The following is a 12,142-nucleotide window of genomic DNA, read 5'->3' on the forward strand; positions in this document are numbered from 1 at the left end:
CTCGCCAATTCAACCTCGAGTCACGCGATCGGGGAAAATTTATTTCGGATGCAACTTGTCCGTCTTTGAAATGCCACGCGATTACGTTTTCTAATTCAAGTCGTCTGGTTGAATTAATAGCGCTTGTTACTGCTTAACGCGATTTTATTCAAAAATCTCGCCTAAGTGATATAAACATGCAAATGTTAAAAGTCATTGGTCTACAGTAGAAGGTTAAAGCCACGATAGAGTTCCCTAGGATTCGCTGTACCGTTCAGCTAGACAGAACTATTCGCTATCCGCTTTTCACGATTTCCCAAGACGTCCGTCATTAGCGTCAAGGCTAACCATTTCCTGGTTTTGTTTTTCCGCAGAACTCGAGGCAGGAACATCCGTTTCAGCAACCAGCAGTGCGTGGCGACGCGCACCGACACGGAATTTTGTCACGGCTACGCGTTCACGGGTCGATCGTTGCTGCTGGGCGAGCGACTGGTCGTGCAGATCCTCTCGACGGAGCCGATGTACGTCGGCGCCCTCGCTCTGGGCCTGACCTCGTGCGACCCGGCGCGACTCACGGCGGAGGATCTGCCGGACGACAGCGATCTGCTGCTGGATCGCCCCGAGTACTGGGTGGTCTCCAAGGACGTGGCGTCGAGTCCGCAGCCTGGCGATGAGATCGCCTTCACGGTCACGCACTACGGCGAGGTGCAGATGAGTAAGAACGGCGGCCCACCCAACGTCGTCATGCACGTCGATCAGAGTCTTCAGCTATGGGCATTCGTAGACGCCTACGGGAGTACTCAACGTGTCAGAATGCTCGCCAGTAGACCAACCTCGCCGCCCCGACAGCGTCAGAGCAACCCGTCGCCGGCCAACAACACCGTTCAACAGCAACAGCAACAACAGCAGCAACACTCGAACCACAGCAACGCCGCTACGGAACTATCGAGATTCTCCGAGATGGTGCAGTTCAAGCCGGCCGTAGGCGGCGGCACCGTGCTCGTCGTGAACCTGCCACCACAGGCGGGTTACCCGACTCCGCCGCCGCCCACGCCGCAACCGATCTACGCGTCCGCAACGCACAGGAATCCGCCGGCACAACCGGTGCATCTCTCGGCCGCGCCTGCACCGGTACCGCACCCTGGTTCCTCGAGACAGTCATCGCCGCCGTTGACCGGCACCATGGCCAGCACCGGCTCGTCCACGTACGTCGACCCGGTGACCTATCAGAGCCTGGAGGGAACCTTAACGCACGCGTCGCACGCAACGTCGTCTCACCTGCAGCAGTGGAGCGAAGGCCTGCAGCCGACGCTCGCCGGCCAGCCCAGCGAGTGCTCCATCTGCTACGAGCGCAGCATCGACAGTGTTCTCTACATGTGCGGCCACATGTGTATGTGCTACACCTGCGCGATTCAGCAATGGCGCGGCAAAGGCGGCGGCCACTGTCCGCTCTGCCGGGCGCCGATCCGCGACGTTATCCGCATCTACCGCTCCTGAACGCTTCCGAATTGAGAGAACGCGAGAGTGAGAGGGAGAGAGAGATCGCGGATGCTCACCCGGATGTTTTCGCCATCGCCATCGCCGCCGCCGCCGCCGCGTCCATCACCGTGCTTCCGTCGTCTTGGTTTCCTTCCGCGTCGAATCCGTCTCGCTTCATCCCCGTCGCGCTTCTCGCCCGTGTCCTCTCGTGACTATCGGAACGAATAAACGAATCGAAGCGAAAGTCGCCGTTTTCACACTGCCATTATCTCTCTTTTTTCTTAACGAGAAACGCAAAGTGCGTATAAAGTATATGAGGAAAGTCATTTTTCCAGGATCACGCGATCCTGCGCCAATCCGAAGATTATGCTTATTAAAATTAAGTAGTTCCTGACGCGCCGGCGAGCTCGCGTCGCTGTCAATTAACATGTCAATAGGTGGACCATCGCATCGTGCACAAAGAAAGCTGCGGTGCTTTCGAAATCGCGACCACTGCCACCGTTACTACTGATCAAGCGAGAACGAGGGAGATGAATCGCCGCGGATTCGAATAAATGAGAGAGAGAAAGAGAATGAGTGACAAATCGCTGTAGTTGATCGAGTTTGCTTGTATATCGATATGCTGTCTGCCAGTGAGTGAGCGAAACGCGTGAATGAGTGCGATTACGTCATCGACAAAAGAGACAGATCGATCCTAGATATTTTCACAAGCGACATAATCGTCACTACAATTATTACTATTATTACTACCGCTCTGAACTATCACTATTACTACTACTATCCACTATTACTATTACTATACTACCATACTACTCTTCCAATCTTCAATTATTATTTTATTATAATTATAATTATAATTATAATTATTATATATTACTATTATTTTTATTATTAATATTAATACTTATCGTTTCTATCAATTATATTATTAGTTATTATTATTAGTTATTCAATCAATGTATAATTGTCTTTAATTATTACTTGCGAGCAGCTTTGTTTGCCACAATAGCTATTATTTTTACGATTTGCCGATTATAATATGATTGGTGAGTTAACATAGTCACTATCTCGTAGCATTATTATTTAATGGACCGTGTGATTTACGTGATAGCCGCGAACTTTACCGATCTACGACGCCTAGGGCATTTGGAAAGCTTATTCGCGCATTCCGCCGTCCTCGAGGACGATCGAATAGATCTTGTCGTCCTGTATCTTAGTTACGAGAACGTGATGGGCTCGGGATACGAAATTGTTTAGTTTGTTTCGATCATTTTCGCCTTCAACGAAAACGCTTGAACGTTTATGATCGCCGCCAATGTTTCAGGCGGGACTTTACCAAAGATCCTAAGCGTTTCCCGCCCTTCGCGATACCTAATTCGCGTGTAAGCAGCCCCGAGAGAACGACAGTTCAACCTAATTTATCTCTGTGTTGCTGCAAACGTTAAAACTTTATATAGATAGATTGTGGCACAAATATTACGTTGATGCGTTTGATTAAAGATGTTTGACAATCAGATCCTACGACCACAGCAACTTTTTTACAAACACATTTTAATCTGGAAGCTAATACATATAATCATTGCGAATTTTCATAATACGACCTCGTTTGGGATGTTTTTTCGGCGGAATTTGAAGCGATTAAAAAATTTAAATTTGTTTTAAATTCCGTCGCCAGACTTCCTTTAGTTTCGTGTTTTTATTCTTAGCGATTTGTATTGTGTATCGAGCCTTCGGATTACAATTTCTGTTTAATTTTCGAGGCAATGTTTTGTGCGTTCAGTGTTTTGTTAATCGCGTGTTTGTAAAGAGTTTCTCATCTCGAAAAGAGATTGCCCTAGGCAAAGTTCGCCTCTGAAAATCTTTGTAAACGCACGGCGTTTGATCCGTTATGATGAACGAAACGAGGTTGTTCACGTAAATATCGTAAAGAATCGTCCGTATTTTATTTTGCGATTCGTCTGCCCGAGAGAGAAAGAGAGAGAGAGAGAGAGAGAGGAAGACGAATTTTCTACAGTCGAGAGAAAACTGAAGAAACGATTTTCTAAAGGGGAGAGAAAAAGAGAGAAAGATACAAAGTGTCTGGCCCTTTAAGGAATTAATTTTTAACGAGAAGGAGGAATACCCTCCTTTCGACTATAATAACGGATGCGCAATAAAGCGGTAGTGAAAATCTCTAGTCCAGCGAGCGGCAGACTCAGTCTGCCAATCCAAAAAGTACGATGAAAAGAAAAGCGTTTCCCCCTTTTTCCTTTTAAGTAAACGAAAGAGGGAGATAGGTAGAATACAGGGAGAGAGAGAGACCGAGAAATTTTATAGATACGAGGAGGAGAAGATGCAAATTATCACGCGCGTCTGCCAGCGAACGGCGCGTTCGAGATTCTATTAAAAAAATATATAACAATAGATTATTATTATTCTATTGATATGATACGACGATAAGAACGAGTCCAAAAAAAAGAAAAAAAAAAAAAAGCGTTGCCGGCGATAGAGCGAGAAAGAGAGGGAGATAGAGTAAGAGAGAGTAATGCTTGATAATAATTACGACGAATGTTTATGATTAATCCTATCATCGTTATCGTTGTGATCAGCGTGATTAGTTGTCGTGTGTTATTCTGTCGTCAGCTTGGCCGCGCCTCCATCATTTGCGCAACACATTATTATTATCATCATCATAATTATACGACTAACGATTATTTAATTCGACATTATATTCGCAAAGTTTAGTGTGTTCTTTCCGCGAGAGAGCACGTTTCTTTTCTTTCGCCTTCTTTGCAATATCTATCTTAAGTTTCTCACGTATCAGCGTAACAATGCACAAATATCGAAACCGTTCACCAATTTTTACACCGCATTTACACACACTCGAAAAACAAAAAAAAAATAAAAGTTTTACGTGCGCGATGCGAGAGTTTCTCCGACCGTAATGTAAAGATGCCGACGGAAATTTATACATATGTAATATAATTCGCGCAGCCGCGTGCTGTTCTATACAATAAAAGCCTATAATATCTACGAACGCTATTTTTTAAAAATATTCTCCTTCTCTTCGATTTCCCTCCCGAAAGTTTCCCAAGAAATTCCTTTAGCGAGTCAAGTCTTTTAAGAAATTCGATATCACAGAGTCTAAATGATAAACCAACTTTTTATTATATCACAAAGACGCGCATAAACATTCATGTCTAAAATAAAAATGATATCTAAAATATATGGGACGATACAAAAAAGTCAATGTAAAAATCCTATAAAAACGGTACATATTCGAGTAAAAAAAAAAGGTTCATTTATCCCACCAAAATGCATGCAAGTCTTTCAAAGAAGCGATTAAAATTCCTCTTCGCCGATATCCGGAGACTCCGTCGCGACTTCGTGGTAATCTTTCTCTAGCGCGGCCAGATCTTCCCTAGCTTCGTTAAATTCGTTCTCGTCCATATTTTCGGCGACGTACCTGATAGCGCATTTGATATAATTCGCGAGTGAAAATTGAGTCCAAAAGTTTAATTTGAATTCTATTATAAAAAATAAAAATCTAATCAAATCAAAATCGGCGCAAAATTTACCAATGAACGAAAGCTCGTTTGTGGAACATGAGATCGAATTTTCTGTTCAATCTGGCCCAGGCATCGGCGATCGCCGTGGTATTCGCCAACATGGCCATGGCTCTTTGCACTTTCGCCAAATCACCGCCCGGTACCACGGTCGGCGGTTGATAATTGATTCCTACCTAATTATTCCCGAATTAAATTAATAAACTATCACTCGATATCAAAACCTAGAGTATAGAATACATCATACGAAGAATTATTACTGAAGAAACATCACTAAACCTTGAAACCCGTTGGACACCAGTCGACGAACTGTATCGATCTCTTAGTTTTGATGATCGCGATCGAGGCGTTGACGTCCTTCGGCACCACGTCGCCCCTGTACAACAAGCAACAGGCCATGTACTTTCCTCTTCGCGGATCACACTTGACCATCTGCATGGACGGTTCAAAGCAGGCCGAGGTGAGCTCCATCACGGTGAGCTGCTCGTGATAGGCCTTCTCGATGGATACTATAGGCGCGTAGGTCGTCAGGGGAAAGTGTATCCTGGGATAGGGCACGAGGTTCGTCTGAAACTCGGTGAGATCGATGTTTAGAGCGCCCTCGAATCTCAAAGACGCCGTGATCGAGGAGACGATCTGACCGATCAGCCGGTTCAGATTCGTGTAGGTCGGCCGCTCGATGTCCAGATTACGTCGACAAATGTCGTAGATCGCCTCGTTGTCTACGAGAAGTGCGCAATCCGAGTTCTCCAGAGTGGTGTGAGTCGTCAGAATCGCGTTGTACGGTTCCACGACGGCCGTGGAGATCTGCGGCGACGGATATATGGCAAACTCGAGCTTCGCCTTCTTGCCGTAATCCATGGACAGTCGTTCCATCAACAAACTCGCGAAGCCGGACCCGGTTCCGCCGCCGAACGCGTGAAAGATGAGGAAACCTTGTAGGCCGGCGCACATGTCGGCTATCTTGCGGATTCTATCTAACACGAGGTCGATCATCTCCTTGCCGAGGGTGTAAAAACCGCGCGCATAATTGTTCGCGGCATCCTCCTTCCCGGAGATCAGCTGCTCCGGATGGAACAGCTGATGGTACGTTCCCGTGCGCACCTCGTCTAAGGATAGGCGATAAATTGGCGAAATTTTATCTCGTTTATCGTTCCGATATATTTTCTTCTCTGCGAGTTACCTATCACCGTCGGTTCGAGATCGAGGAAAACGGCCCTGGGCACGTATTTTCCGCCGCCCGTTTCGCTGAAGAAGGTCTGGAAACCTTCGTCGTTCGTACATGTCTGCGGTGGCAACATACCGTCCGGTTGTATACCGTGTTCCAAGCAATAAAGCTCCCAGCAGGCGTTGCCCATCTGCACGCCGCCTTGGCCAATGTGGATCGAAAGTACCTCACGCTACCCATTTAGATTAATTAATATATCTTATCGCGAATCGCGCATCCCTCTATTTCTTGTTATAAAATATATTTTCGTAATAAATAGGAGTAATATGAATCTTGTTTATAAATCAATATTTTTGCTTTTATTTATCATTTTTAATTTCAAACATATGGAGTGTTATTTCGAGGTTGATAAAACTTATCGCTCTTGAATAATATCAATATCTTATTATAGAAGAAATATAATTTCGAGCTGCGCCGAGTCTACAAGTAATTAAGTTATATACTTTTCGATATTCACCATTTTGAAGACGCGTTAGCTTGCAGCGGAAAGGTGGGATAAATAAACAATATTGACATCAAAATGTTTGACGCAAACTGACGACGAGACGATTTGTTTTGCGATTTTGTTCCCGTTGCCCGGAGAGACCAGCGAAAATCGATGCAAAAAAAGCTAATAAGCTTTGATTTTCAGATATAATATTTTTTTACCACAAAATATATCGTTTATATTACTCTGCTTTGTAAAACAATTCAGATAAAAAATCAATTTCTTAAAAATAGTACAATAAAGAATGTATCTTTATAATTATTTTTAAACTAAAATGATTTATATCATAGTTTTCACAAAAAATTGTGACTCTAAACGATATAAAAATGTGCGCAGTGCATTTTTGAATAGTGTAATTCAATCTGCTTTACACACATGAATTCGAATTTCACTCATTGATTGATATCATTTATGATTTAAAAAAAATGTATTTTTTAAGATACACATACATAACTACAGATGCAGGAAATATTTTTCAGCTTAAAACTTAGTCCATCGTTATTAATAATATTCTTAATAAAAAGGCAGAATAAATTAGTGAAAAAATTTTTAATATATATAATTTTTTTGGATTAAAATAATGTGTATATAATGTATATGTAATATACCTATATTAAATAGGTAATTAAAAAAGTATAACAATATTATTAAAATACACACACATTATATTTTTCCTACTTCTCCTTATTACTTCTATTTCTAAAAGGCACCATTTAATTCCTGAATTAATTAATGCGAACTAACGATAAATTGGCAGTATATATGACTTATAAAAGTAATCTCCGAAACAAGATTAGCCACAGATAGCACTATTTAGGCAGGATTATGCGAACACGAGCGCACGTTAACGAGCGCGTGAGATCTTCTTGCTCTTATCGGTCTCGATAGGAGGTGGCGGGCCTTTGGCGCTTTGGTGTCGATTGTAAACACTGCAAAAAGTGACAATTACCTTTATCGCCCAGACTTTTCGATCAATAACTCTATGTTAGTAGTCTTGAATTATAATGTTAAGAGCGAAAAATTGCGAAGAAATTTACGTCAAGTTTAAGCTTCTAAAAATTTGTTTTCAATTTTTAATTCTCAAGTGAATTGTGCTGCGACAACAGTTCCTAATGACAATAGAAACACCTACTATCGATACGTTTCCGAGCGGATATAATCCATGACGTGAGATATGCCCACTTGCAGCTGATCGCCAATCGGAGTAACCCACGGATTGAACTCCATTCGAAATACCGCTTTGTTACTCACTAGATCCAAGTTCCCTGTAAGGTAAACTTATGCAGCGCCCTTTCTTTCGGCGATAAACTTATTTTACCGCTATTCACTATTTATACCTATCTCGGGAGGCAACACCGTCAAACGATTTCCCTGAATATGCAGCTCTCTAAGACGAGCCAGCTCGCCGATTTCTTTCGGTAATTCGATCAGATCGTTTTCCCTCAGCACGAGCTAAAACGTTTCAATCTCTATAATCTCATCCAAGATCAACAAATTTCTCTCAAAATCATTTTCGTAAAAATTGCGAAAGTATCTGACAATTCTTACAATTTGCAGATTTTTCAACTGGCCGATTTCAGGCGGCAGATATTCAAAATCATTGTCGGCTAGATAGAGCGCTCTTAGGGTTTCTAGAGGGGAAAAAAAAAAGATTAATGTGTAGTTTGCGGAAAGACGCGTTAAGCAACCTAATAACTACTGACCCATCATGAAGAAATTTCCGGGCAAATTCTTTTCGCTGAGATTGTTGTACGTCAGGTCTAGCACCTCGAGAACCGGAAACGCGCCGAAACCGCGAGGAAGCACATCTAACCGATTCATCCTGCCGAAAGTTAAACGCTCCGATAAATCTCTATCGCGTGATCCGCAATTAAAGCAAAGCTACAAATTATACTGACCCTACGTTTAAGATTCTCAACTTTGGCATTTGCGACAGGGATATAGGCAGCTCGGTGATGCAATTGTTGAAGAGATTCAGTATTTCTAGGTTGACTAGATTGGCGAGACCCGGTGGTACCGCTATATAGAGAGCAATTATTGGTTTGAATGAATCAATTGAATCATCCAACATACAATTGCGTACAATTACGTCAAGCTACATTACCTTGAATTTTATTATGACTTAACGTCAGTCTCGTTACATTAATCATATTCACTGCAACATAATAAAATAAAAGTCTCTGTAATTTTATATCTTTTCTTTATTTTAAAAATATTCTCGCTCGCGGATATCCAACAAGAAACTAATTTGCTTTAAAAAAATTGTAGAATTTATCCTATATTAACACGTGTATCTATACACTCCTTCGTCCAAGTCACCGTATTTTCAATTCTTAAATTCGATTTATATATCGAAACACGATTTATATATCGCGTACAACTTGATGTTTACGTAAAGCGCGAAATGTCAAATTTAAAAGGACAGCGCGAGTGCGCTGACGCGCCCACGTGGCCCGGACGCGCAGATGGCCGAAGCTGTGCGAGGCGCGTCGACGAAACCAGCCGCGACAAGTTGCCTAATTTGGCGCGATACACGCGCGAGCGCGACTATGTGTGGGACGAGACTCACGCAATCCCGGCATCTCCTCGAACGTCGCGATACCCTTGTCCGCGAGATCCAGCTCCGGATTCTGGATCTCCCGGGCTTCGTCCAGCACCTTCTTCGCCTTTGACATCTTCCCCGCAGGAATACACGACACTGGCGCGGTCTGATTCATTGCGCCGCGCAATCGCCGTGCTACACACGTACCGAGAAGTAGTACCGCGGAGTTGCGAGCGTGCGCGTGAATACACGCCCGTCGTCAGTCTTACTCCGGCGCACTCTGTTCAGTTCGAGTCGTCCCGATCGACGGAGCCGGCCTCCTTCTGCTCGTCAGATGGCGGCTTCTGTACCTTTTTCTCTCATCCGACAAGAGCCTTTTTATCATCGAGTACACTTGCGATTTTTCTATTTTTTTCAAATAGCGCAAATTTTTTTAAACTTTTCCCTCATTATTATATAAAGATTTTTTAATAAGATTATATTAATAATGAAATTTAAACTTGCTTAAACTTATGCATTTCTTGTGGCATAATTAAAAAGAAGTAGGCTCTTTATTTTTAATAATTCCTTTATATTCGAATTTTATGAAACAAAAGGCAAATTTAAAGAAGGAAATGTTGCTTCAACACCTGAACGATTCGTTTCGAAGCCAAAAAGTGCGAGATGAAGCTGATCCGCGCTTAGGCGCGGCCGATCTCAGCGTCGCGTTAATAAATCGCGCGTAATTACGGACGGGATCGCGAGAAAGAATCAGCGGTGCGAGAGATGGCGGCACGGTTTTAATAAACTGGTTTTAATAATGTTTGCGATTTTTTTATCTCTGCAGCCGCAGCTCCCTTGCGGTTGAAACCGGAGCGGCGCGCATTCCGCGACGATCCGAGCTGAGCTCGACGAAGACGAGATCAGCAGTGACATTAAAGATAACAGGAAGGGAAATTCTCGCGCGCGACGCGGAATAAGGATCTGAAGCTTATTAGCGAGCTAATTTGACCCGCGGAGATCTCGGAGATTACAGATATAGTCGCTTCCCTTTGTGCTGCGCATCCCTCGATTCGTCAATTTAGAAAATAGCAGTGCTTAACCGATCGATGCATATACATACAGTGCACGCACACGTATACACACATCTATGCCTTATTATCGATAATAGATGATGCATTAGAGTTTCTTTTTCAGCCGTTTACACGATAATGGCTGAAAATAAATTTTACGCACTTGCTTCGCTCTTGCCTCAAGTTAATCTGAAAGATTGATGATCGTTTCTTGATTTTTTCTAATTTTCCGTATTTCGCTAAAATCTCTCTCTTCGAATCTTACCGAAATTGAATATTCAAACGCGAGCTTGAAAATGGCATCGCTCCGTTACAAGAGAACCGCCTCACGGCTTACCATTATCTCGGGGAATCGCGGTAGCGATTTCCGAAAACTATAAATATCTCGACGGTGCGATGATCCGGCCGGCCCGCTTCCTCCACGTGCCCGATTACACATACATTCCCTGCCCGTTATCGGCGGACGGCCGCGGTAACAGGGGCAGGCTAAAAGCTACGAGAGAGGAGAGTGTGGCGCCAAACAGCACCCGAGGGCTCGTAAGGTTAGCGACCTTGGCGTGCACGTAAAGGCAAAGGACAGGAAGGGGAGGAAGGGAGAAGGGAGACGCGCGAGCATGCGACGACGATGACGACGACGACGGAGGGAAGGGCGCCCACCTCTTCGAGTATCCATCATTGCTATCCGGTAATCAGTGCCAAGCAACATTATCGGTCAATTTACTGACGCCGTGACCGGTCTCTCCCTCGCCAAGCCGGCGCGGAAAAAGCAAATCTCGTTACCGCAACGAGAAGAGGAGAGCCAATCGCCTTTCCAAACGCTGCGCCGGACAACGCGCCGCTGTCCTTAGTACAGTGGTCCTTTATAACGAGAGAGCGCAAACTGTGTATGCTCCGCTCGCAATAAATTTGTAGATCTAATTAGAATCAAAGAGAGATCGCGTGCAATCTAGAAATTCTGGATTTTCCAAGCGATTAGAGCGATCTCATTTCAACTTCCGAAAAGAGATCGAAATAATCTCGTTTTTTTTTATTTTAATTAAAAAAAACTAAGCATTATTTTCGCTAAGAAAAAAAACTAACCATTATTTTTTGCGCGTTAAAAAAAGAAATCTCGAGAAATTGCGTAACTCGTCCTAAGACGCGTCTAACAATAAGACACGATGAAGGAAGGACCGGGAACACGTGTGTGCCATGGCGCGTGTGCGCGAGCGCACGTGCGTTCTGTACGCGTGCACGAGCGGATTGAGAGAGGATGGCTGACGATAGGGAAGAAGAAGCGAGAAAGAAATACGCGCGCGGACTCTCTGCCTGGCGCATCCGCGAGAGTAATATTCAGTGCAACAAGTATAAAAGCCCGTTATGCACGGCGACCAATGTGCTTGGTTGAAACACGCGTGCATTAGTGTGTGTGGTGAGCTATAAATAGATGTAGCAGACCGCAGAGATTCTAAGAGTACACTCTGCCTCCTTTCATACGCGGTCGATAGTGTGCGAGAACGGAAAACTCTCATCTCTGAACCTTATATATGTATATCGCGCTTGAAAAAAAAAAAAAAAAATTGGAATTGATTCGAGAGAAATAGTATTTTCGAGATCAAATCACTCGTGCCACACATAATGACTATTATATAACGCGGTAACGCTTGATGAAGAAACGGTAGTCTGTTAGAGTGTCGACGTTAGTAAGACTTTTATGTATAATTAAAAGAAGATATCGAATTAAAAAATCGATTATTTTCAACGCGATCTTTTTAAGATGACGAATCATATGTTAGATGTAAAAAATAGCATTCCTAATTCTTTTGTCATTATTGATGAAATTTGTATCGA

At 43.5% G+C, this 12,142-nt stretch overlaps 3 protein-coding genes across 8 annotated transcripts in view; 1 reads left to right on the forward strand and 2 right to left on the reverse strand.

Annotated features, from left to right (window-relative positions):
- Neur (E3 ubiquitin-protein ligase neur) overlaps nt 1–4,470 on the forward strand; it is a 54,408-nt gene extending 49,938 nt beyond the window's left edge. For all 6 annotated transcript variants that reach the window (XM_083051687.1, XM_083051685.1, XM_083051689.1 and 3 more), the window contains exon 4: nt 354–4,470. In XM_083051687.1, the coding sequence (XP_082907813.1) occupies nt 354–1,476 (1,123 nt within the window). In that variant the 3' untranslated portion in view covers nt 1,477–4,470. The remainder of the gene's footprint in view (nt 1–353) is intronic.
- A 206-nt stretch (nt 4,471–4,676) lies between these two features.
- Nucleotides 4,677–6,398, reverse strand: LOC145943615 (tubulin alpha-1 chain). Its single transcript, XM_083051258.1, has 4 exons — nt 6,187–6,398; nt 5,283–6,112; nt 5,016–5,179; nt 4,677–4,903 (listed from the first exon to the last, which is right to left on the reverse strand). The coding sequence occupies exons 1-4, from the start codon at nt 6,359–6,361 to the stop codon at nt 4,780–4,782; spliced, it is 1,293 nt and encodes a 430-aa protein (XP_082907384.1). The 5' UTR covers nt 6,362–6,398; the 3' UTR covers nt 4,677–4,779.
- A 954-nt stretch (nt 6,399–7,352) lies between these two features.
- On the reverse strand, nt 7,353–9,536 carry Ics (ras suppressor protein 1). The gene is made up of 8 exons (XM_083051758.1): nt 9,288–9,536; nt 8,823–8,873; nt 8,617–8,737; nt 8,422–8,540; nt 8,267–8,349; nt 8,056–8,170; nt 7,851–7,983; nt 7,353–7,647 (listed from the first exon to the last, which is right to left on the reverse strand). Exons 1-8 carry the CDS (start codon nt 9,433–9,435, stop codon nt 7,563–7,565), a joined length of 855 nt encoding a protein of 284 aa, XP_082907884.1. The 5' UTR covers nt 9,436–9,536; the 3' UTR covers nt 7,353–7,562.
- Between the last annotated feature and the right edge of the window lie 2,606 nt (nt 9,537–12,142).

The sequence above is a fragment of the Prenolepis imparis genome, unplaced genomic scaffold (genome assembly GCF_030444845.1).
Source record: "Prenolepis imparis isolate NDT839.2.m4 unplaced genomic scaffold, iyPreImpa1.0 SCAF_12, whole genome shotgun sequence".
In the NCBI taxonomy this organism is placed as follows: domain Eukaryota; kingdom Metazoa; phylum Arthropoda; class Insecta; order Hymenoptera; family Formicidae; genus Prenolepis; species Prenolepis imparis.

What these genes read in the sequence shown, in the direction of transcription:
- Ics (XM_083051758.1), bottom strand. Translation starts at nt 9,435, where the DNA reads ATGAATCAGACCGCGCCAGTGTCGTGTATTCCTGCGGGGAAGATGTCA. An exon ending in CGAGGAGATGCCGGGATTGC is followed by an intron (nt 8,874 to 9,287) that starts GTGAGTCTCGTC and finishes ATTATGTTGCAG; the next exon opens with TGAATATGATTAATGTAACG. An exon ending in AGTTGAAAAATCTGCAAATT is followed by an intron (nt 8,171 to 8,266) that starts GTAAGAATTGTC and finishes GAAACGTTTTAG; the next exon opens with CTCGTGCTGAGGGAAAACGA.
- LOC145943615 (XM_083051258.1), bottom strand. Translation starts at nt 6,361, where the DNA reads ATGGGCAACGCCTGCTGGGAGCTTTATTGCTTGGAACACGGTATACAA. An exon ending in TCTCGAACCGACGGTGATAG is followed by an intron (nt 6,113 to 6,186) that starts GTAACTCGCAGA and finishes GCCTATCCTTAG; the next exon opens with ACGAGGTGCGCACGGGAACG. An exon ending in GGTGTCCAACGGGTTTCAAG is followed by an intron (nt 5,180 to 5,282) that starts GTTTAGTGATGT and finishes GGGAATAATTAG; the next exon opens with GTAGGAATCAATTATCAACC.